General features: G+C 49.3%; 1 protein-coding gene across 3 annotated transcripts in view; it reads left to right on the top strand.

The window, feature by feature from the left end:
• Positions 1–22,442, top strand: part of DIP2B (disco interacting protein 2 homolog B) — a 61,362-nt gene that overhangs the window by 17,329 nt on the left and 21,591 nt on the right. The window contains exons 2-12 of one of the 3 annotated variants that reach the window (XM_063421022.1): positions 8,401–8,472; positions 11,819–11,965; positions 13,648–13,773; positions 15,356–15,568; positions 17,778–17,921; positions 18,409–18,528; positions 19,152–19,349; positions 19,626–19,717; positions 20,096–20,188; positions 21,380–21,503; positions 22,003–22,112. In XM_063421022.1, the coding sequence (XP_063277092.1) occupies positions 8,401–8,472; positions 11,819–11,965; positions 13,648–13,773; positions 15,356–15,568; positions 17,778–17,921; positions 18,409–18,528; positions 19,152–19,349; positions 19,626–19,717; positions 20,096–20,188; positions 21,380–21,503; positions 22,003–22,112 (1,439 nt within the window). Of the gene's footprint in view, positions 1–8,400; positions 8,473–11,818; positions 11,966–13,647; positions 13,774–15,355; positions 15,569–17,777; positions 17,922–18,408; positions 18,529–19,151; positions 19,350–19,625; positions 19,718–20,095; positions 20,207–21,379; positions 21,504–22,002; positions 22,113–22,442 lie in introns of all 3 variants that reach the window. The other 2 variants (XM_063421021.1, XM_063421023.1) reach the window with 2 other exon arrangements.

Genomic DNA, 22,442 nt, shown 5'->3' with positions numbered 1-22,442 from the left:
CAATTAACTGATGGAGTTGAAGGTTTTAAGAGTTTATCTTCAAGAGCCTTTGGGGCCTTTTAAAAGACATTTTACCTTTTGGAAGGGTAGATGTTAGCATGATTTGTGTGGCTGATCACAGAATCCCTGAGGCTGGAGAAGTCAGCCTGTGACTGATCCCTGCCTTGCCATCAGCCCAGAGCCCTGAGTGCCACATCCACTCATTTCTTGGATACCTCCAGGGGTGGGGACTCCACCACCACCCTGGGCAGCCCCTTTCAATGTTTAACTGCCCTTTCCATGAATTCCTCCTGATGCACAAGTGCATTTTGCACCCCATTGTCCCAGCTGAGGAGCTGAAAAGGCAGAGTCCGCCTCTTTAATTCTTACCCAGAGGTGAAGAAGAGGTCGTTTGATCAATGTACCTGAGGCAGCCCTTTGAATAAACTTTGAACAGAGATACCAGGACGTGGTGATGCTGTCTGAGCCACACCTGGCCATGGTGAGAACCTTCTCATGTCTGCTGTGAGAGAAGAATCAACCAGAGCACCCACGAGAGGCTCTTTTATTCCAGTCCTAGCTCCCAGAGCCCCTGAAAACTCATTTTGCTGACCGTGGGTACTGCTATTTTCAGCAGAAATGCCCATGAGAAGTTACCAGATGTGTCTTTCTGTATGGGAGGGAGGGTCTGTGGCTGAGATTGGGCTGGTGACACCTCCCTGTCACTGCTGCCACCTCCCTGTCCCTGCTGCCCCCAGCCCAGGTGTGCAGGGCAGGACTGAGCCCTGTCCTGAGCTCACCCACTGGGTGATGCATCACATATGGCCCCAAAGATTCCAGCTGGAAATGCACAGCCCAGACGGGTGAATCCAGGACACTGGATCTGCTGCCGCTCGGAAACGCTGCTGCAAGATAAAGAGATTCTTTGGTGCAGTTTCAGGAGTTGGATTTACTGCTTAAAGTTAAAATAACAACAAAAAAACCCCTTTAAGGTTTGTGGCACCCGGTGAGTGACCCGGGGTGAAGAACACCTTGTGACCTGGAATGACCCAGACCTTGAACACAGGGCAGCCCTGCCACGGAAACCTCATCTGGGATGGAATTCTTTTGAAATAATAAATGTTGAGATTAAAATAGTTTTAATTTGGTAAAACAACACTCCTAAGCCTTTAGAAGAGGGTTTTGGAATTGCAGAACAGAGCCCCCACAGTGCTGCAGCCAAGTCGGCTTGTTCTGTGTGTGTAAATTAATCTGGAGCTGATCTGTCTGTGCAACTTTTAACACCGAAACTGGAGCAGTTTAATGCTTGTGCCCAACAAACACAGCTTTGTGAGCCCTGCTGGGTTTTCAGTGCCCTATTCATGCTCCTGCTGGGAGTACAATGGTGCTGTTAAAGGGAAACTGCAGAGCCCAAACCTGTGCTGGTTATTTGGTGACAAGAACAGCGAGCAGGGCGTTATTTCTCTCAGGAAATCAGGCTTTTTCTGGAAGACTGTTACTTCACACACCTTGCTATTATTTCCAAGGAGGAAACCTGATATACAGCTTCACCCAAAGGAAGGAGGAGGGAATCTTGGAAGCTGCATCATCATTTGGCCTCAAACAGAACAAGGCAATTGTCTAAACTTGTTTCAAATGTAGTTTTTGTGCTGCAGTTGTAGCTAAGAGTGGTGGGAGGAGTTTAAGGCCACTGCACAGGTACAGTCTGTTTGAGCACACAGCCTTAGAAATAAAAGGGTTTAAATGTTGTGTTTTGGCCTGCTGAAGCCTGGGACTGAGGATGTCTCAGTTTAACCCTTGGTAAAACCATTGAGGAGAGGGTGGGATGTGTAGAAGTTTTCAGTTCTTCAGGAAAATCCCAGAATCCCAGACTGGCTGAGTTGGAAGGGAACTTAAAGCCCATCCAGTGCCACCCCCTGCCATGGGCAGGGACACCTTCCACTGTCCCTGGTGGCTCCAAGCCCCGTCCAGCCTAGCCTTGGGCACTGCCGGGGATGGAGCTGCTACAGCTCCTCTGGGCACCCTGTGCCAGGCCCTCCCCACCCTCACAGCGAGGAATTTTTTCTTTAAGAGAGGTGAGAACCACCTCCAAGTACCTAAATGAGTGATGACAGCATTCCTTACCAAGTGCTGGCCTGATGTTGTGCCCATTTTTTGCCACAAGTGCACTTTGGGTTTCTCAAAAGTGCTACCTCTGCCACTCCAGTGACACTTGAAAGGCCTTATCTGGAGGTGACATGCAGCAAAAGAACATTTTGGACTTTCAGCAGCACTTCTGCTCTTCATTGTCTCATGTTGGTACTCCAGCCTGGAGCCCTGCAGACCCAGACTCTGTTCTGCCCTTTCAGAGCAGGTTTGAGATGATAAAACACAGGGAGATGTTCCCTGTCCCGTGCCTGGACATCAGCAGGGGAGCAGGCAGGAAAGGCCAAGTCAGCAGATCGTTTATAGTGGTGAGACCTGAAATCCAGATGCATCAGTGGTAATAGAATAATTGAATTATTTTTGTAACAATCTTTTGGTCGTGTTTGCTTGTACTAGAGTAGCTGTCTGTGGTTGGGGATGGAAGTACCAGAAGCACCACCAGGATTGCCTGGTAGAACAAACTGTTGGAAACATCAACAGATTTTTTTTTTAAGCATACAAACATTTTTTTTAAATGTACACAAACTGCTTTCCAATTGGAATCCTTTCCTTGTTGCAGCCCAGTGTTTGGAGGCTTTGTTGGGGGAGATGCTGTGCCTTACGTGATCATTTTCCTTAATTTCTGCACTGTAGTAATTATGGTTTTGTTAGACAGTAAATGATTCAGTGTTCCCGTTCCATGGGGGAAGGGGAGCGGGGATGTTGAAAGAGGAGCATTGTCTGAGCTAGCAGGATTAGCGGGTGTTACCACCTTGCACTGATTGAGCACCACTGGTTGGAGCAGATCATCAGCGCTAATTGCTGAAAAGCAGCCTGGCGTCAGCCGGGTGGGGAGCGAGGCTCTGGGGCAGGGTTTGAATCCAGGTGTGACATCCCGGCTGCTCAGGTGTCCTGCCCTGGCCTTCCTGCTCTCTGTCACTGCAGGTTCAGGTTCCTTTCTCTTGCACTCCCAATGATCAGGATGTTCCGATTGATTTGTGCGATGAGGATTGATTGATTGATTCTGTGCTTTCTCCCAAGAAATGAGGAGAATCCGATGCTGATTGCGAGGCTCTGGGGCTTCTCTGGGGCAGGGTTTGAATCCAGGTGTGACATCCCGGCTGCTCAGGTGTCCTGCCCTGGCCTTCCTGCTCTCTGTCACTGCAGGTTCATCATTTCTCTTGCACTCCCAATGATCAGGATGTTCCGATTGATTTGTGCGATGAGGATTGATTGATTCTGTGCTTTCTCCCAAGAAATGAGGAGAATCTGATGAGGATTGTAGTGATGGGAGGGCTGTGTTTACACCTGCTCAGTTCCAGGGCAGTGGTTACCTGTGGAAGTGAAGACATTTCTGCACTGGGGCTGTGGCTGCACCAGAGCTGTCACTGCACTGGGGCTGTGGCTGCACCGGAGCTGTGGCTGCACCGGAGCTGTGGCTGCACCGGGGCTGTGGCTGCACCGGAGCTGTCACTGCACCGGGGCTGTGGCTGCACCGGAGCTGTGGCTGCACCGGGGCTGTGGCTGCACCGGGGCTGTGGCTGCACCGGAGCTGTCACTGCACCGGGGCTGTGGCTGCACCGGGGCTGTGGCTGCACCGGAGCTGTCACTACACCGGAGCTGTGGCTGCACCAGGGCTGCGGCTGCACCAGGGCTGCGGCTGCACCGGGGCTGTGGCTGCACCGGGGCTGTGGCTGCACCGGAGCTGTGGCTGCACCGGGGCTGTGGCTGCACCGGGGCTGTGGCTGCACCGGAGCTGTGGCTGCACCGGGGCTGTGGCTGCACCGGGGCTGTGGCTGCACCGGAGCTGTGGCTGCACCGGGGCTGTGGCTGCACCGGAGCTGTGGCTGCACCGGAGCTGTGGCTGCACCGGAGCTGTGGCTGCACCGGGGCTGTGGCTGCACTGGGGCTGTGGCCGCAGCAGAGGTGGCAGGAAGGAAGAAGAGCCTCTTCCTCCGCCACGGCAGCAGCTCAGCTCGCCCTCATCTCTCCTGTAAAACCCCCAAAGCTGCTTCCCCTTGAGCAGAACCCATTTCCTGGGCAGGCTCAGCCTCAGCTCACGGCGGATGGGGACAAATACAGAGCGAACGGAACAGAGCTGGGTGGTGGCTGGGAGGGAGCCAAGAGAGTCTCACCACTGTTTGTGTTTTAATTTCTTCCCTGGGAATGAACAAACACCATTTTACAGCTGAATTATCGGCTCTCATTGGCTTTGCTGATGTTTCTTTGTGGTGCCCTGTCTTGCATCTGCCTGCAGAGGGGTTGTGGTTCTCAGGTGGGTTTTGAGATTTCAGCTCCCAGAGTGTCACAGCGTGTTTTATTTGTGGAAGGGGTTAATGATTGACCAGGTTTATGTTAGAGGAGTGAATGGTTCCAGAGTTTGCAGCCCTGTTGGCCTGGTGCTCTTCCTGTGGCTGTAATTTATGATGTTCCATGAGGAAGTTCACGTTTGTGTCCAGATCTCGCCCTTTCCACTTCCTGCAGCTCAGCAGAAAAGGAATAGGGTGAAAGAAAACTTCTCCCTTAGTGATTCTCTTGTGCTGTGTCAGTGGATTGGTACCAAATTTGGACCAGAAAAGAGATTTTATTCAATAAGTTCATTCCACATGTGTCAAAGGCATGCTTGTTCCCAGGGCTGGACAAGCCAATTTGGTTGTGACAATTGTGGTTGCAGTGAAATCATCACGTCCATGAGGTGACTCTACACCAGCCATGCCTGCACGTGAGGTTTTTCCTGAGAGGAAAATCCCTGTGTCTTGCTGGAGCTTTATTTCAGGTGATTGTGGATGGTGCTCTGGAAAGAATTTGGATTTATCTCCTTCCCCAAACCTTTCAGTCCCTGCTGCCCAGTTCCACTGCAGCAGGGCTGGTCTCAAAATTGAGGCTTTACATTTTCTAAGCCTGTGCAGGTGTTTGAGACTGTTAGTCCCTTTGTCAGGATAATGGTTGATCAATTTTTTTATGTTACAACAACATAAAAATTCAGATGGAATTGGAAATTCAGCACTAGGAAAACAGAGCACTGCCAGGGAGTCCCAGGAATCTATCACCTTTATTATATTTATTGCTTGAATTTTTCTCCTTGCAGCTTCCCTGCTTTTGCCAAATAGCATTAGGCTTTTATTTTTTTATTGGCTTATGGTCAGAAAATCCTTTTTACAATATCAACAGCGTGCACCACATGGCAGTTGAGGTTGCAAGGAGCATTGTGGTGGCCTCAGTTACCTTCTTGTTTCTCATTACTGTCTCACCTTGGCTTCAGAGTCCAAATGTGAGCCCAGGAGCCACAGCTTCCATTGCAGTGTGGATGGCTTTGTTTTATTGGTGCGATATTAGTGTGGAACAAGTAATTAGAGAGAATTCTCTGCTTCCCAGCATGTCAGACAGAATGGGGTGCTACTACTGCTTAAAGCCCTGGTATTTGTTCATAATTATATTCCATTATTTGTATAGGTTGTATTCCTTAGTAATTCCAACAATTTTCTGTGGCAAATGTTTCATTATATGTCGTGTGTAACCACCAACGTGGAGAGTACAATTAAATCTTGTGGGGAAATTAATCACAGAATAACAAACTGTGAACAAACCTGTGGGTTGGCTTATTAGGAGAAATCCCTCCCCTCTCTGTGTACTTTGTTTTCCTGCTGTGTCCATCCCTGGCTCCGTGTGCCTCCCAGATGGAGATGGGAATTCTGGCAGCCCAGGGGTCACTGTGTCCTGGGGCTGCAGTGTCCAGTGTCACCACGCCAGGGAGGGATTGTCACACTCTGCCCTGGGCTGGGCAGCCTCACCTCAGCCCCACAGTTTGGAAAACATCTGAAGGTGATGGAGAGGGCCCAAAGCAGGGACAGGGGGATGGAGGAGGCTCTGGAGGAGCGGCTGAGGGCTCTGGAGAAGAGACTGAGGGGAGACTCCCTGGGGCTGCAGTTTCATCCCGAGGGGCAGCTCCGACCTCTGCTCCCTGTGACAGGGACAGGAGCCAGGGAAGGGCTGGAGCTGTGTCAGGCAGGGTTGGGTGGGAGATCAGGAAAGATTATTCCCCCAGAGGTGCTGGCACTGCCCAGGCTCCAGGAATGGGCACAGCCCCGAGGCTGCCACAGCTCCAGGAGAGCTTGGACACTGCCAGGGGTGCCCAGGGTGGGATTGTTTGGGGGTCTGTGCAGGGCCAGGGCTTGGACTGGGTGATCCTTGGGGGTCCCTCCCAACTCAGGACATTCCACAATTCTCTGCAAACTGCCTCAGAAAGTGGAGGCAGAGCTGGGCAAAGCTGGAGTGGGTTTGACGTGTCCCTCTCCCTGCTCGTACCTGTCCGGTGAGGGGGTGAGTGGCACCCGAGCTCTGCGTTGCAATCAGCCACTGAAATCACTGCTTTGTTGGCGTTTCAGTGCATCGTGGACGTTCTCCTCCTCAGCTGCTGGATTTGTCTGGACTTGTTGGGCCCTGACTCAAAGGTGGTGTTAGAGGAGATAAAATTCTGTGTGCAGATGCACACCCTGCCCTGAGCAGCACGAGCCAGAGAAGGACGGAATCAAGGAATGCTTTGGGTTGGAAGAGACCTTAAATCTCATCTTGTTCCCCCCCTGCCATGGGCAGGGACACCTTCCACCATCCCAGGGTGTTCCAAGCCCTGTCTAACCTGGCCTTGGGCGCTTCCAGGGATGGGGCAGCCCCAGCTTCTGTAAGTGACTGTGCCAGGGCCTCAGCACCCTCACAGGGAGGAGTTTCTTCCCATTATCTTATCTAAACCTCTGTCAGTCTGAAGCCATTGAGTCCCACCCCAGCTCTGGAACTCCTGGGCTCAGTGTTTCAAGTGCCACTGGCGTCTGAGTGCCCAGCACTGAGGAGTGGAGTCCATTCCCTTTCCAGGCATTTCACAAAAATCACCTTTGGAACCAAACTGGGCACTTAGCTGCAGTGTTTTAGTAGAGACGCTGGTGGTGCTGGAGCCTGAAGCCTTTAATCCCTTTTGTGGTGTAGGAGCAGGAAGGGACTGGCAGGAGGATCCTGTTCAGAGCAAACCCTGCAGCCAGAGCTGCTCTGGGGTTGTTCCCTCTCCGTTTAGGCTCAGGGCAAAGAAAACATCCTGTTTGTGATCACTCACTTCTTGTCATCGTGTAACTGTGGCTTGATTTTTAGCTTGATAGCAAATAATTCTGTTTTCTTAGTGCTGTGTGTTTGATCGCTCCCCACCTCCAGGAGATGGGAGGTTGTGAGTGCCAGGCAGGCTGCAAAGAGCTGCAGGGCTGTTTGTTTTAATCCCTCCAAGGTTCCAGTCTTTCTTGTGGTTCTGATGTAATGTGAGAAATTAAAACAAAAGACAGCAGCCAGATGGTGCATCTCCAGGATCAGACGGATTAGTTTTTTTAAAAGAGGGAAAAGTTTACAGATGCTTATTCTGGTCTCTGGAGTAATCACTCTAATAATAATCACTCCAGAGGGGGTTCTCCCCCTCTGCTCCTGTCAGCCCACCTGGAGCCCCCTGTCCAGAGCAGGGGACACCTCCCTAAGAAGGATTTGGAGCTGTTGGGACAAGTCCAGAGGAGGCCACGAAGTCGATGAAGGGTCTGGAGCAGCTCCCTTGTGGAGACACGCTGGGAGAGCTGGGAATGTTCAGTGTGGAGACTCCACAGCACTTTCAGTGTGTGAAAGAGCTACAGGGGAACTGGAGGAGCACAATTCATCAGGAACTGCAGTGACAGCACAGGGGGAAGGGGTTCAAAGTGAAAAAGGAGAAGTTTAATTTACATATATGGAAGAAATTCCTCCCTGGCACCTGGACCATGGGCTGTCCTTGCTGGATGGGAGTCTGGAATTTGACTCTCCATCCTTGTCTCAGATTTTGGAGAGCCCCTGAGCAGCTGCTGGAGTGGCCTGGCTTTGTTTGCTGTGTGTTCAGTTGAAGATGAGGCTCTGAATTTGCACTTCCCCTTCACCCTTTTGCTTGGGAATTATCCCACTTTGTTCGCCTAAGTTGTTTTGTGGTTACAGAATATTTTCATGCGCTCCCAGTTTCCCTTTTTAGTTTTTCTCTGCTTTGATGTTCCATTTAGATAGCTGCTGTGATCCGAGTTATTGCATTTAAATAGTGGATGGTGTAGGTCTCTGATCCCAAGGGAAACTGCAGAGGTTCTGTAATATGGAGCTTTGAAATCCTAATGTGCTTGGATTTATTGAATTTCAGGTTTTTTACGGCTGTGTTCAGGTGAAACCATCGTGGCACTGAAAAAAAAAAACCAATCAGACCTCAAATTGCAAAAGTGTGGTGAAATTAAATGAGTTTTCTTTGCTTGTTTTTAGGGGACATCACACAGAAGGGGTATGAGAAGAAGAGAGCAAAGCTGCTGGCTCCGTATGTTCCACAAACCCAAGGTAGGTCCTTGTTTCAGCTGGGATCAGGATTCTGTAGAGCTGGGGCACCAAAGGGATCTGTGGAATGGATTTTTCTGTTCCTTTTGTGTTTCCTGAGCTGACTGTGGCGGTTTGGGGGGGTGGGTTGGGGGTCTCTGGTTCTGGTGAACTCCAGGGATTCCTTGCAGAGCTCTTGGTGGGACTCCAGTGCTGGGGGAGGCCCTGGAGCAGCTGTGGGTGCCCCTGGAGCCCTGGCAGTGCCCAAGGCCAGGCTGGGCAGGGCTGGGAGAGCCCTGGGACAGTGGAAGGTGTCCCTGCCATGGCAGGGGTGGAGCAGGATGGGCTTTAAGGTCCCTCCCCACCCAAAGCATCCTGTGATCTCCCACATCATCCACGTCCTGCTCCCCTCACTCTGCAGAGCTCCAGGGCTCTGGATCAATCACCAAAGTCCTGGAGAACCGTTCTGGAAACATTCCCAAAAATGTCTGAACTGCAGTGCTGTGCTGTGTCCTTCAGCCATCTGAATTCTTGTTGGAGAAACATTGGGATTTTTATAATTTGTTGCTTTATTTTGCCGGAGCAGCTGAAGTCACGTCCTTTGGGTACAATTGTTTCCTTTGGTTCAGAGATCCAGAGCAGCTCAGCTGGTTCATGTGGGATAATTATATATTATTATAAACTGAAGGATGTGGCTGAATGTGTGTCTAATCATTATTTTGGGGCTTACCCAGAATAATTGTTAGTGATGTGCTGAGATGTTCAGCCATTAAAAACTGATGTGTTTGGTTCTGATTTCGGGCAGGGACTGGATATGACAGGGAGTCCTGAGTGGACCTGCTGGAATTTACTGAGCCTGGTCTACTGCCAAAAAAAAATTGATAAAGATTAAAAGCTCAAAGTGCATTTATTGCCCATCAGCATCACGGGACTGGGGGAAATGACAGCAGCTCCCTTCAGGCACTTGATAGGGAAACATAAAATTGTCATGTGGCAAATTCCAGATTCTCCCACCCCAACCCCTGCCCAGTTCCTGCTCTCTGGTTCTCAGGTCAGATTTGGTTGTTTATTCATCTCAAGGTGGGGCTCATTCCCTTGTTTGAGATTGGGTTTTATAAAGTGCATTCTGTCTGAGCCACCTGCTGAAGGGAGCAAGCAAAAATTGTAATTTAGCCTTCAAAATGGAGATTTTGTTACAAACAGCTCTCCAAGAGCTGAGGACTCCCCAGAGCAGGATATGATGGGAATCTCAGCAACTTGGTTTTATCAAAAAAAAATCTATCACATCTAATTCTGTTACTTAAAGAAACCAAAAACTAATATACAGATGACTAATCCCTCTTGATAAGTAGGTATTTGTTGAGCAGGTTTTACAGTCCTCAGGCTAGAATTTGTGCCAGTGGAGATCTCGAGCCTGAGAGGAAATGGGGAATCCTTGGGTGGCTCAGGAGCTCTTGGCAGCCCTGCTTTTATAAATCCTGAGTCTTGTGAAGATGATCCAATCCTGGCCCCAACCCTGGCACTGTGCACGTTTGATTTGTCTCAGAAAATGTTTAATTAGGAGGGGGAAAAAAAAATCTTTGGCAAGACTGGGCTCTGCTGTGTTAATTGTGGGGCTTTGAGAGCTGCCAGTGGAGCTGAAGTCCAGGCCTGGGATGATGAAGGTCACCAATTAACACAGAGGTTTGATTGCTCTTCTGGCCCAGCTCTGCAGCTTTTTCTCCATCTCACGCCCAGTGTCTGGGAACCTCCTGTTGGAAAAACCCCGTGGAAGTCATGCGTGAGGGATTGGGAATCAGGTCACCTTGGTAATGAGAAGAAAATTAATTTAGTCACCACCACCACAACAACAACAACAACAACAAAATATTTCCTGCTGGAATTTGGTGCTGTTTCTCCCAGCCCTGGCCCGGTGCTGATGGAGTGTCTCCATTTCATGGATGTGAAAGGGGAGGGAGGGAGGGCAGGTGGCCTGTCAGGACATGTCAGCAGGATAATTGAGGAGGTTCTTTTACTGCTCGGTCTGTGTTCCATTCACACGGCCTCTGGGAGCTTGCCTCGTTATTCCGAGTTAAGGCAGCGCTGTTAATTACCTAAAGATGCATTTTTTTCCTGCTGTAATATCCATTAAGGCCCATCTAGCTGCTAACTCCTGAGAAGTCTCTGCAATCTGCAGATCCCCAAATCTGGAGTCCCTAATTCCAGGGAATTCTCTGTGATGGGGTCAGCAGCAAACAGCACCTGGAGCCTGCCAGGTGTCCCTGGGCTCTGGGAGTGTGTTCAGGCTGCCCTGGAAACCCTGGAGGATCAAATCGGTGATTTCCATGTTTTTATGGGTATGCAGCTTGAAAAAAAATTAAAAATCCTCAAGGAATAGCCGGTCCAGCCCCAGCACTGCTGTTCCATTCTGTGTGCAGGCAGTGGAGTGACAGGTTTGCAGCTGCTTCCTTGTGCATGTGGCACTTGCTCTCCTTGTTATTCATGCAAACATTTATCCCTTCTGATCTTCTAATGGCTCAGTCTCTGAATCTCTAAATCGTTGGCCCTTCACCAAAACGCAGGAAAACACAAAGCAGTCAATTCTCATTAGGAACTAAAGACAGCCAACAAATCCACGGCATCCTTCAAAGCCAATCTAAAAGAATTCATTTTTCATCCTCTGTCATATTTGTCATGTTTCTGCCAGCACAAAGTGCAGCTGTAGCAGGATTATTCCGAAGGAGGCTCTAAATAAATCACCTGTCACCTGCCAGGCTGGGCTCCCTTGTGCTGCTTTGTTGTGTTCACCAGCAGTGATTTACACTCCTTCCTTCGCTGTGTCTGAAGGCTTTGTGAGGCCACTGGAACATGTTACTGTGCCAGAGCAAAATATAAAACAAAGAGCTCGTTCTGTGTGTGTCATGTCACTTAGAGCCACCTCTGATCTCCTCCTGACTGCAGTGTCATGTTTGCTCTGCCCCACGGAGACATGAGAGGCTTTTACAAGACTTACAAAAGAGAGCTGAATATGAATTTAATAATTCATTTTAAATAGTGTTAAATCTGCTGCTGACATCTAGTGGGTGCCTGAATTGGTAAATACTGGAGTGATCAGAAAACATGAAGCGTTTCTGTTTGGTCTGTGGAGTCGTGTTGTCTTTGGATGCTGAAAGCCAGAAGCAGACGACTGGAGGTCTCCTTGTGTTTGTGATTAATGGGAACAGCAAAGGCTCTTGCTGCTGGTTTTTATTGGTTTTCCAGTCAATAACAGGCGCTGGTCACTGGGACACACAGAGTGACAAACCAGCGTCCAAATCCACAGCCCTGTCATGGCAAAAGGGAAGAGTGTGCTCCAAAAAAGCTCCTTTTATTTCCCACTCCTGTTTTCCAGGGGTTGATCCAGCATTACAGAAGGAATCCAAACCTCAGATGCCCGTTCCATCTGCAGCTCCAGCCTCAGCATCCTCCTCCTCCTCATCCTCATCCAAATTCCACCGAGCTCGCTCAGGGGGAGCCCGAGATGAACGTTATCGATCTGGTAAGGGCAGGGACAGGAGTCCTGCATTCCTCTCCTTGGGGAGGAGTGTGCTGTGTCCTCTCAAGGAATAAAATCATTCTCAGTCTGCCTGGGTGGTTTTCTGTAATGAAACATCAGATTGTGGGGTGCAGCTGCTGATAAAACCACTCATAAGTAGAAAAAGCAAATAACACCACCCTGATTTTCTGGCTCGATGTGAATTGATGGGTGCAAATTGTTCACAGAATGGAAAAAAAAGATTATTTAACCATATCTGTAGGTGGTCATCTTCAGTGAGGTGACAGGTAATATCAGTTCCTGGAGCTGGGGATTGCTGTGCTCTGCCCAGCACCTGCTGAGCTCCTGCTTCCCTTCAGGAGAGGAGAAGCTGCTGGCACCTGTTTTTTGTTCCCTGGTTTTGTTTTTCACTTTACAGTAACAAGAATGAAGTTTTCTTCTCAACACAGGCAAATAAAGTTTATTAAATGTCCCCTCCACGCTCCCACCATGTCATGGAGCGTTAGGAGAGCCTGGTTTGGGGTTTGCAAAAGCAGAATTAAAATACATTAAAATACATTAATCTGAGAAATGAATGTAGATGTAGAAATGAATGCTCTCCCTGGTCATAGCTGGTTTTTATTAAGTTGATTTCTCCTCACCAGTGATGTCCCTTCCTTCAGGGAGCTCTGGGGGTTGCAGAGGGATGGGAACCTCCCATCCCAGCCTGTTTCAGTTCCTAATCATTCTGCATTTACAGCCACGGTTAAACTTGCAGGATTTATGTGGAATCTGCACCCATTTGGGAGCAGAAGGTTTTTCCTAAATCAGATAAGTGTCACTTTTTAGACCTGAGCTGCACCTGGGGCTGCACACACTCTGTGCATATTTAAATGGTGCACAGGCAGATTTTAGGATAATCTTTGGTTGGATAATCTGCCAGGGTTGGTTGAGATTTCTGTAAAAATTGCCAGAGACACGAGGATATAATGAGTTTAATCCAGAAGTTTCCAGAGTAACAAACCTGGCTCTGCATTCAGCTTGCTAACTTTAGGAATCTCAGTTAGTTTCCTTGTTTAAAAAAGAGAATAAAAGGTGATGCCACTCCTGGGATGGCAGGAGAAGCACTGGGAAGGTGTTGAAAACAGGGATGTCATGAAGGGCAGATGGGGATGTTTGGAGGTGTGGGAGCCTTGTGTGTCCTCCTTCCTTTGATGCCTTGGAGTGGCTGCCTGGAACAGAGGCTAGACAAGATAAAGAGAATAATGTGGGTATTTATTAAAGACAAAACTAAGAGAATAATGTGGGTATTTATTAAAGGCCTTTAATAGATAAACCTTGGGCTGTCAGAAGCCTCCCAGAGGCTACACCCAAGACAGATGAAGGTCTCAGGTTTTTCACACAATTACAGATGTAGTCTATTTGCATATCAGGGTTAATTCTCCAATTACAGCTTTGGGTAATGAGGTCATATTCCCCCAGTTTGCTCTCCCCCAATTCACTTCTGTTCCTGGTTTTTTGGGGCCTGGGGCTGTAGGGTGTCCCTGCATCACAGAGGGGTTGTTTCAGCTCAAACACAGTTCACTAACGCTCCACGTGGAGTTCACCAATGCAGCAGAGGATGTGAAAACCAGAAAATCTGGGCTCTCAGGGCCCCCTTGGTGCTGTGGTGTCGCTGAAGGCAGCTGTGCCCTTCCCTCCTGCAGACATCCACACCGAGGCGGTGCAGGCGGCGCTGGCCAAGCACAAGGAGCAGAAGATGGCCCTGCCCATGCCCACCAAGCGCCGCTCCACCTTCGTGCAGTCCCCGGCTGATGCCTGCACTCCCCCAGGTGAGGCTGGGCCAGGATTCACCTTCCAGACCGAGGGGCTCCCCTTGGTGCTCCAGCCCTTCACACGGGAGCCTTTCCCAGGGCTGGGGAGTCACCTCTCTTCAGGAGTTCCTAAAGAAGCACCTGGTGGGGTTTTTGGGATGTCCTGTGTGAGGAGTTTGGACTTGGATGGTCCCTGTGGGTCCAGCTCGGGGTGTTCCGTGGTTCTGTGGTTCAAATTGGCTGGATGAGGCCACTTCTTCTTCCCTCACACGTGTTTGTGACGGATAATTCACGTCTTGATGTCATTAATGTTCGTTGCTCAGCACACAGGAGGAGGGTTTGCGTTTTGGTTGTTTCTGGGCAAGGGCCTCAGAGGGGTCCAGTGGAATTCCACAACTTGCAGGAGTTCTCTCACCCTGCCCTGCAGTGGCTGCAGCAGGATCCCTGGATGACGTGGTGTCTGTCACGATGCATGTGCAGCACACTCAATAACCCTCTGTTCCCAGCAGCTGGATGCACTGAGGGACAAACGGGTCCGTGTGATTTTTGGCAGTGACTTCAATGTCGTGTCTCATTGTGCAGAAGCATCGCAGCCATTTGGATTGACAAAAGTCATCCGAATGTTATGAATCCACATCTCTCCTGGTGAATTCATAGCTCTGAAACTGCTCTGCTGGGCCATTCACTCCTCCTCCTCCTCCTCCCTTCCTGTTTTACCACCTCCTCCTCCCCTTCCTTTCTGCGGGGGGCTGATGCATGTCCTGGTGTCTGCTTGGGTCTCAGCTCTGCTCACTCGTCCAGGACTGCAGCATCCTGTGCTGGGGGAGTCACACGAGTCGAGGTCAGAACTCACAGCCTGGCTGGAGTCACTCCTTTGCCTCAGCTCGTAACTCTGTTCCACTTTGGCAAGAGTAGAACACGATTTAATAGTCTGATTTACCACTCGAGTGTAGGCAGAAAATCACTTTGAAGAACACCTAAATTTTAGGCCAAAGCCACCTGTGTGTTTGTGTTTAGCACTGTACAACTCGACACCTCAAGAACTGAGTACTTAATTAAATAATTAGTTCACAGTTTTGGGGCAGCCGAGGTATCTGTGCTCTGGGACACACAGGAAGCAGTTCCTTGCTGTAGATTTCTCTGGTTTGGTTTGGGGTTGGGCTTTTTGTTTGTTTTCTGCAATTGAAAGGGCCCCATTTAGAGCCCCAGACAAAAGCATTTTCTGGCCTTGGCACAGTCGTTTCCTGCGTTTTCTTTGTTCCTGGGACTTTGCAGTTTGACAGCGACCCTGACCCCTCACTTTCCAGTTCAGAATGACCAGAGTTAGGCAAAACAGCATCTGATCCTGTGGAATGTGAATGGAAAAGTAATGAGAGTTGAGTTCTAGGCTCGGAGCCCCCAGGGGAAGGATGTTGTCTGAGGAGGTGAATCAAACAGGGGTGAGTGTGTTCCCACCGATTCTGCTGCTTTAACCTCTGGTTTGGCCCGTGGAAAACACCTTCCTGTAAAGCCTGTGCTGTTGATATGTGATTGGAAAGAGCATGTTCAGTGCCATGTGCTTTTCCCTAAGCAGCTAGATTTTCTTTCTGCTTCCACACAGACACGTCTTCCGCCTCCGAGGACGAGGGCTCGCTCAGGCGCCAAGCTGCTCTCTCTGCTGCATTGCACCAGAGCTTACAGAATGCTGAGTCTTGGATCAACCGATCTGTTCAGGGGTCATCCACATCCTCATCAGCATCCTCTACGCTTTCCCATGGAGAAGGCAAAGGGACCAGTGGGTCACTAGCTGATGTATTTGCCAATACTCGAATAGGTAGGAGCTGGGTACCAACAGAACACTCGCTTCGAGCTCAGACTGTGTTGCTAAAGCTGCAGTTGTCCATTGCAGAAGGGAAATTCGGAGCAAGAGTTTAGCTGGTGCTGATGGAGCTCGCTAGGATTGGTTGGAGTCACACCTTCACGCTGTTCTGAAGAATTCCAGAAGGTTCAGGTGGTTGTGGAAGGGAGAGTGGGGAGCAGGAGCTGCTGGAAGCAGGGAGGATGCAGGGACAGTGTGGACAGAGCAGGAGGCACAGCTCTCTGTGTCCTGTGTTTGTGTCTCCAGCCCTTGGGAGCTCCCGTGGGCACAAAGCTGCCCCGGTGCAAGGGGCATTTTCATCCGTGTGCTGACAAATCCCCTCGGGCTGTCTGTGCCTGTGCAGTGGGGAAATGCTGTGTTCAACATCCTCATTTTGCTCTGAGCCCCGATGGTTTATGGTTTGTGTTAGGTCAGGAGAGAAAAGGAACCAAATGCACCGTGTGTGTGAACAGATGAGCCTGTCATTAAAAACCAGGGGGAGAGGAGTAAAGCTTTAGCCCAGCTCTTCCATGAGTGGCTGAGGAATTACCAGAGCATCCAGGTACTGAGGAGACGGAGCAAAATCTACAGATCTGGATACCCTGGGCTCAGTTTTCTGAGGCTCTGAGGTGCTCCTTGCTGCTGATGCTTCTGTATGAAATGGCCAAGTTTGTTTTTGCTCTGTGTATGTTTGTCCTTTTTAGCTGCTGGTGAGGAAATTCCTGCACCATAGGACATTGTCTGTATTTCATGTGCTCTCTGCTTCTGCTTAACTGGGTTGGGGCAAGCAGTGCATAGAAGTGCTGGTGGTTTTATCTTTCACTTATTTTATCTTCTTATTGCTGTTATTTTTGTTTGTTTCTTTGCTGGGATTGCAAATTGTTTCCTGAAATGGAAAACTGAGGAGATTGCCCATAAAATGTAGTCAATATAATTAATGTCTTTGAAGCAGAGAGGCTGTTTTTAATTGGAGCATGCAGAAGGCCACATTACCTTTTGCAATTAATTAAGGTAACACAGCTTTTTACCTCCAGAATATCTCCTGTCTGGTCTAATTAGTGTCTTATGCAAAAGAGAAGCTTTGAATCCTTGTCAGAATTCTATTTGCCACATTCATCCCCTGTTAACACCCGGTTTAAATGAATGAAACTCTCACATACACAATTCTGCACATCTCTCTCTTGAGAGCAATAAAAAGTCCTGCAGATGTTTGGATTGTACAAATCCACGTCCTTGCCAGTGATTTTAGAAGTTCAGTGCATGAGGAGTATTCCTTGCCACTGTGTCTCCAAAGGGATGCAGAAATGGGTTCTTTTTTCTCCTTAGAAAAAGGGAAATCAGCACAGAATCAATCACAAAACCCTGTCAGTGGGAATCATTTGGGATTTCACTTCAGACTGTCTGTAAAACCCAACCCACAGTTCCAGACTGTTGGGTTTTTCCTTTGTAAGCAGCAGTTGCTGCTGCTGTTAAGCCAGAATAGAATATTCTTGCCCTATCAGATGATTGAACCTGCTGGGTTGTGTAAAGAAACCCCACATAAGCAAAACTCCCTTGTTTGAGGGACAGTTCAGTGGAGAATTCCTGCAGGATGCAGCTTGAGCAGAAGGAAGACCCAGCTCACACTGTTCATGGATTTATTCTGGAGCTCTGGACAAGCTCTGTAACCCCCCAGCTGGGAGGGATTGAAACCCAACACAACTTTTGCTGATCTAATTTGATCAAATTCCCAAATTTTGTTTTGTTTGCAAAAGCCCTCACTCACAAAGAAGCTAAATAGTAGAATTCTAGCAAGAGAGATCAGTGCATAGATGAGGGAGGGATTTGTTCTGGACCTTGGATGTTTCAGAGCTCATGCGAATCTCAAACTTTAAAAAAATGAATTTATTTCCTTTTTTTTTACAGTACTGAATGTCAAGAGATTGAGCTTCCAGGTTAGAAACCAAGAACAGGAATTCTGTTTTGCTGTTTTCCTGACATGGACAGAACCTTTTGCCTTTGGTTTTTGGTTTCCAGAACAGATATTGTGCCTGTCCTAGAGCTGCTGAACCTTTAGGAATCAATGTATTTAGCATTAATGAGACTTCCCATACATCCAACCCTTGGGATTTTTTTGGTAACACTGACACTTTGCTGGTTGAGGGGATAATAAAAGGTGCATTTAGCAGCTTTCTTCTTTTTGTAGAAAGTTTCTCAGTCCCCCCAGATGTCACAGCAACTACCTCCACGCCGTCAGCGCGGCCGGCAGCCGTCGACCTCCCTCCCTCTGGAATCGTCAAGGGGATGCACAAGGGATCCAACCGCTCCAGCCTGATGGACACTGCAGATGGTACGAGACCCTCAGGGCACCCAGGAGCTGCAGCAGCCTTCAGAGAGGGTTTAAATCCCACCTTTCATTCTTCCAACTCCCCCTGATCCCGTTGAAGCGCGTCGCAAAATCGGAGCGGTTCTGGCGGCAGCGTTGAGGCGTTGCTGTGCTGCTCTTGTGTTGGATTTGGGAGGAATTTCCTGGTGGACAGGGGGGTCAGGCATTGGGACTGCCCAGGGAGGTGGAAGAGTCCCAAATCCCTGGAGGTGGCCAGGGAATGAGGGGATGTGGCCAGGGAATGAGGGGATGTGGCCAGGGAATGAGGGGATGTGGCCAGGGAATGAGGGGATGTGGCCAGGGAATGAGGGGATGTGGCCAGGGAATGAGGGGATGTGGCCAGGGAATGAGGGGAGGTGGCCAGGGAATGAGGGGAGGTGGCCAGGGAATGAGGGGATGTGGCCAGGGAATGAGTGGATTTGGCACTCAGAGCTGTGGCCTTTCCCTCCAGGCGTTCCTGTGAGCAGCAGAGTCTCCACAAAAATCCAGCAGTTGCTGAACACCTTGAAAAGACCCAAAAGGCCACCCCTGAAAGAGTTCTTTGTGGATGATTTTGAAGAAATCGTGGAAGGTAATGGCCCAAATAATGGTTTTATGCACATTTGTTACAATCAGATGCTCAGGGAGCTGAGTTCCTTGTGCTGCTGTTCTCAGGGTTGACTCAGGTTCACAATTTGCCTCACTGAACATTCTGCCCCAAAATAAGTATTTGAAGTAATTTGCTGTTCTGCTGAGCTTTGGGGGACCTCCTCATCACCAAACTTCTTAAAAAAAATTTAAATAGGTTTTTCAACCCCCTTCATTTGCTTAGACTGCTTTAATTAATTTCCCAAAGGGGACTGTCCTCACTGACAATTTCATTCCAGCATTATTTTGTAAGGTTTTCTTTTCTGCAGTTCTGTGTTCCTTTCCTTACTGATGTGTTGAACACCTTTGAAAAAGGGGAAGACTCTGTTCATGATGTCTTGTTTATGCCAGACTTCCTAGAAAATGGGCTGGAATGAGTTGTTAAATCCTTTCCCTCATTTCCTTTAGGTTTGCTTTCAGTTTATTTCAAGGTGAACTGTCAGGTGACAAATGGGCAAAGAGGAGGAATGTTATTTCACTTGGATTATATTAGAAATATTATATATTATATTCTAATAATATATTAGAAAAACCACAATAGGTACTGGAAATATTGAATTTTCTTAGTTCCCCAGCCCGACCCGAACCAGCCCAAGCCCGAGGGCCGCCAGATGACCCCGGTGAAGGGAGAGCCCCTGGGGGTGGTCTGTAACTGGCCCCCTGCCCTGGAAGCAGCCCTGCAACGCTGGGGAACCACTCAGGCCAAGTGTCCCTGCCTGACAGCGCTGGATGTGACAGGAAAACCAGTTTATACCCTCACCTATGGTGAGTTGGGCCTCTCTGCCCTGCCTTCCCCTCTCAGCTGCTCCCAGAGAGGAGCAGTGGGGAGAGCACAGGGGTTTGGAGGGGTTTTGAGGGATTTTGAGGGGTTTTTGAGGGATTTTGAGGGGTTTTGGAGGGGTTTTTGAGAGATTTTGAGGGGTTTCAAAAACCTTCCTGGTCTTTGTGAGTGGCTGTAGGTGGTATAAACAGCCAAGGTTTGAGCTGTTCTCCTGTGCTGCTTGATCAGAGCTCTGCAAATCACCCTTCTCTGTGTTCCAGGCAAGCTGTGGAGCAGAAGCCTCAAGCTGGCCTACACCCTGCTGAATAAACTGGGCACCAAAAACGAGCCTGTGTTAAAACCTGGAGACAGGGTAATGACTTTGGGACTGTCTGGGGTGAAATGAGGGGTTTGGGGACCCACAGACCACAGTGGGGCTCTGACCCCAGGGAAAAAGCTGCTTGGGACAGAAATTGGTGGGATTTTTGAGGTGTCCTGGCTCCTCTGTGAGCAGCTTCTTGGCTCTGGGCTTTGGAAAACGTCTGAGGAAGAGCACACAGCTCTGAGGGAGGAGCAGGGTTTGATTTCTGTGTCGTGGCTGTGTGTGAACCTTGACGTGCCTGGGCACTTGTGAGGAGCTCAGGCGTGTTCCACACACTCTGAGGGAGGAATAGTGTGAAACAACACCAGGTTTTGTGAGTTTTAGTCACTCTGGACCTGGATTTTGAGATTTTTACCTTGTGGGTTGCAGGTAGCCCTTGTGTATCCCAACAACGACCCCGTGATGTTCATGGTGGCATTTTATGGCTGTCTGCTGGCAGAAGTGATCCCAGTGCCTATAGAGGTACCTCTTACCAGAAAGGTAACGTTGATGGAACTTGGAGGAGCCGTGTGGGATGGAGAACAAGTCAGGCCTTCAGCCCTGACAGCGTTCCACAGCCTCCAGCTGCTGCCTGAGCAGCTCTGGACCAACCAGGACCTCTGGGAGCCTGCAGTGGCATTGAAAAATGGAAAAACTTATTGACCAGAGCTGTGCTGAGCAGCTGGAGATGGTCAATTCTCCTAAATGATGCACTCTTCACTTCCTTATTGCAAATAATTTATGCAGAACAGATCACAGTGTGGATCTGCCCCCTGGTTGATGGGAGGGGGCTCAATCCAGCCCTGCTGGGCTCTGCCAGGCTCTGATTTTGCTGCAGATGGGAGGTGCTCGGTGTTCCTGGAGATTTTGAGGCACTTTTTGTAAATTATTTGCCCCACAAAGTGTTTTCTTTACCCTTGCCACGGCTTTGGCACTGTTGCCATTTCATTGCCGTGTCGAGAACTGTGTGAAACTCCAGGATTTCACAAGAGGAAACAAAAACAAGAGAGGCTCATGGCAAACATGGCAGGAGAGGTGGCAACGAGCTGGGAACACTCAGGGACACACAGAGCTTTGATTTCGCTCTCTGCTCTGTGACAGACTGCTATAGCAACCAAATGCAAAATTAAAACTTCTGCAGTGTTTGCCCAATCAGTTTGTGAGCGAGGCTCCTCATTTTATCATTGTGCAACAGGAATTGGCTCCAGGGGATGGAGAGGTCTCGTTATTCCAGTGTAATGACATGTTTTGCTTTTCTTTTTGCCTCTCCATTCCTCTTTGCAGCATCTGGGTTTCCATTAATGCCAGTGGATGGGGTGTGCTCCGTGCCTGGCTGCTGGGCAGGAGCACCTGTGTGCCCTGGATTTCACATCCAGGGCCTTTGTAACCTTGCCAGGGCCAGATTTCCTGGGCTCACAGGGTGATTTGAGTGGGAAGGGACCTCAGACCATCCAGTTCCATCCTTTGCCACGGGGCAGGGACACCTTCCAGCAGCCCAAGTCCCTCCAGTTGTGGTTCTGTGATCCTGAGTGTGTGTGGGAATGGGGTGTTGTCTTCTTTTCCTTGCCATTCCTGCCCCCAGTCCCCAGGGCATTATCAAACCTCGGATTTTGGGAAGGGAAAGGGGATTTTTGTCATCTTTGGACAGGAGTGACTTGTCCCCTCTTCCCTCAGGATGCAGGTGGGCAGCAGATTGGCTTCCTGCTGGGGAGCTGTGGGGTTGCTCTGGCCCTCACCACTGAAGTGTGTCTGAAAGGGCTCCCAAAAACCCAGAACGGAGAAATCGTGCAGTTTAAAGGTGAGTTTTGCTTCTAGATTGGCTTTTGCTTGTACTTCTGCTGCAGCTGAACCATCTGGAAGGAGCTGTCAGGACTCTGAAGGCACTTTGGGGGCTGAAGGAGCAGCTCCTGACCCCACCACCAGAGTTCTGTAGGATTTGTGTTTGTAGTGAGATCCACCCACGTGTCTGACACTGCTCTGATGTTCTGGGGGTCACAGGGAGCCACCCCCAAGCCAGGGCCGTGCTCAGGTCCCCTCAGTGGCATTTGGCAGCTTCCAGGGCAGTTTTATCCACAAGATTTATTTAGGAATGCTGCAGGGATCTTCCCTGAGGAGAGGAAGTTCCTTGTTGCCCACTGAGAAACGAGATGAGCTTTCTGCCTGGTAGCTGGGCTTGGCTTGGAGTTTTGCTTGTGTAACTGAACTTGGACAAATGATGAGGTTCAGTGTATTCTTGCAGAATAGAAATCCCTCAATAAATAAACTGACATTAATGTAGCGTTTAATTTTGGCTCCAGGTTGGCCCAGACTCAAATGGGTTGTGACAGATTCAAAATATCTCTCCAAATCTCCCAAGGACTGGCAGCCCAACATCTCAGCAGCAGGAACTGAGCCAGCATACATTGAGGTAAGTGGTGAATGGGGAATAGAAAGCACCTTCTGTGAGCTGAATTTAATGTTCTGATCACCAGACACAGAATAGTTTCACCTCACTCCTTTAAACTTCCCACTTTGCTGCCACTGAAACAAGTTTTTCACTGTGGACATCCTGCTGTGAAGCTCATTTTAGGTTTGAATCCCTTTGTGGCCTTGAGCAGTGCTTGGAATGAGCTGGAGAATTGTTTTTGTTCCAAAAAGGGAGGGATGGAGGCAGCTGAGCTCCTCAGAGCTCGATACCCCCCATTCCTGACAGTGCCTGCAGCAGTTTGAATTCTCTGTTCTTGCTGGTAATGCTGAT

This window comes from Prinia subflava, chromosome 34, assembly GCF_021018805.1.
Source record: "Prinia subflava isolate CZ2003 ecotype Zambia chromosome 34, Cam_Psub_1.2, whole genome shotgun sequence".
Lineage (NCBI taxonomy): Eukaryota > Metazoa > Chordata > Aves > Passeriformes > Cisticolidae > Prinia > Prinia subflava.
This window is presented reverse-complemented; position numbering and strand designations above follow the sequence as displayed.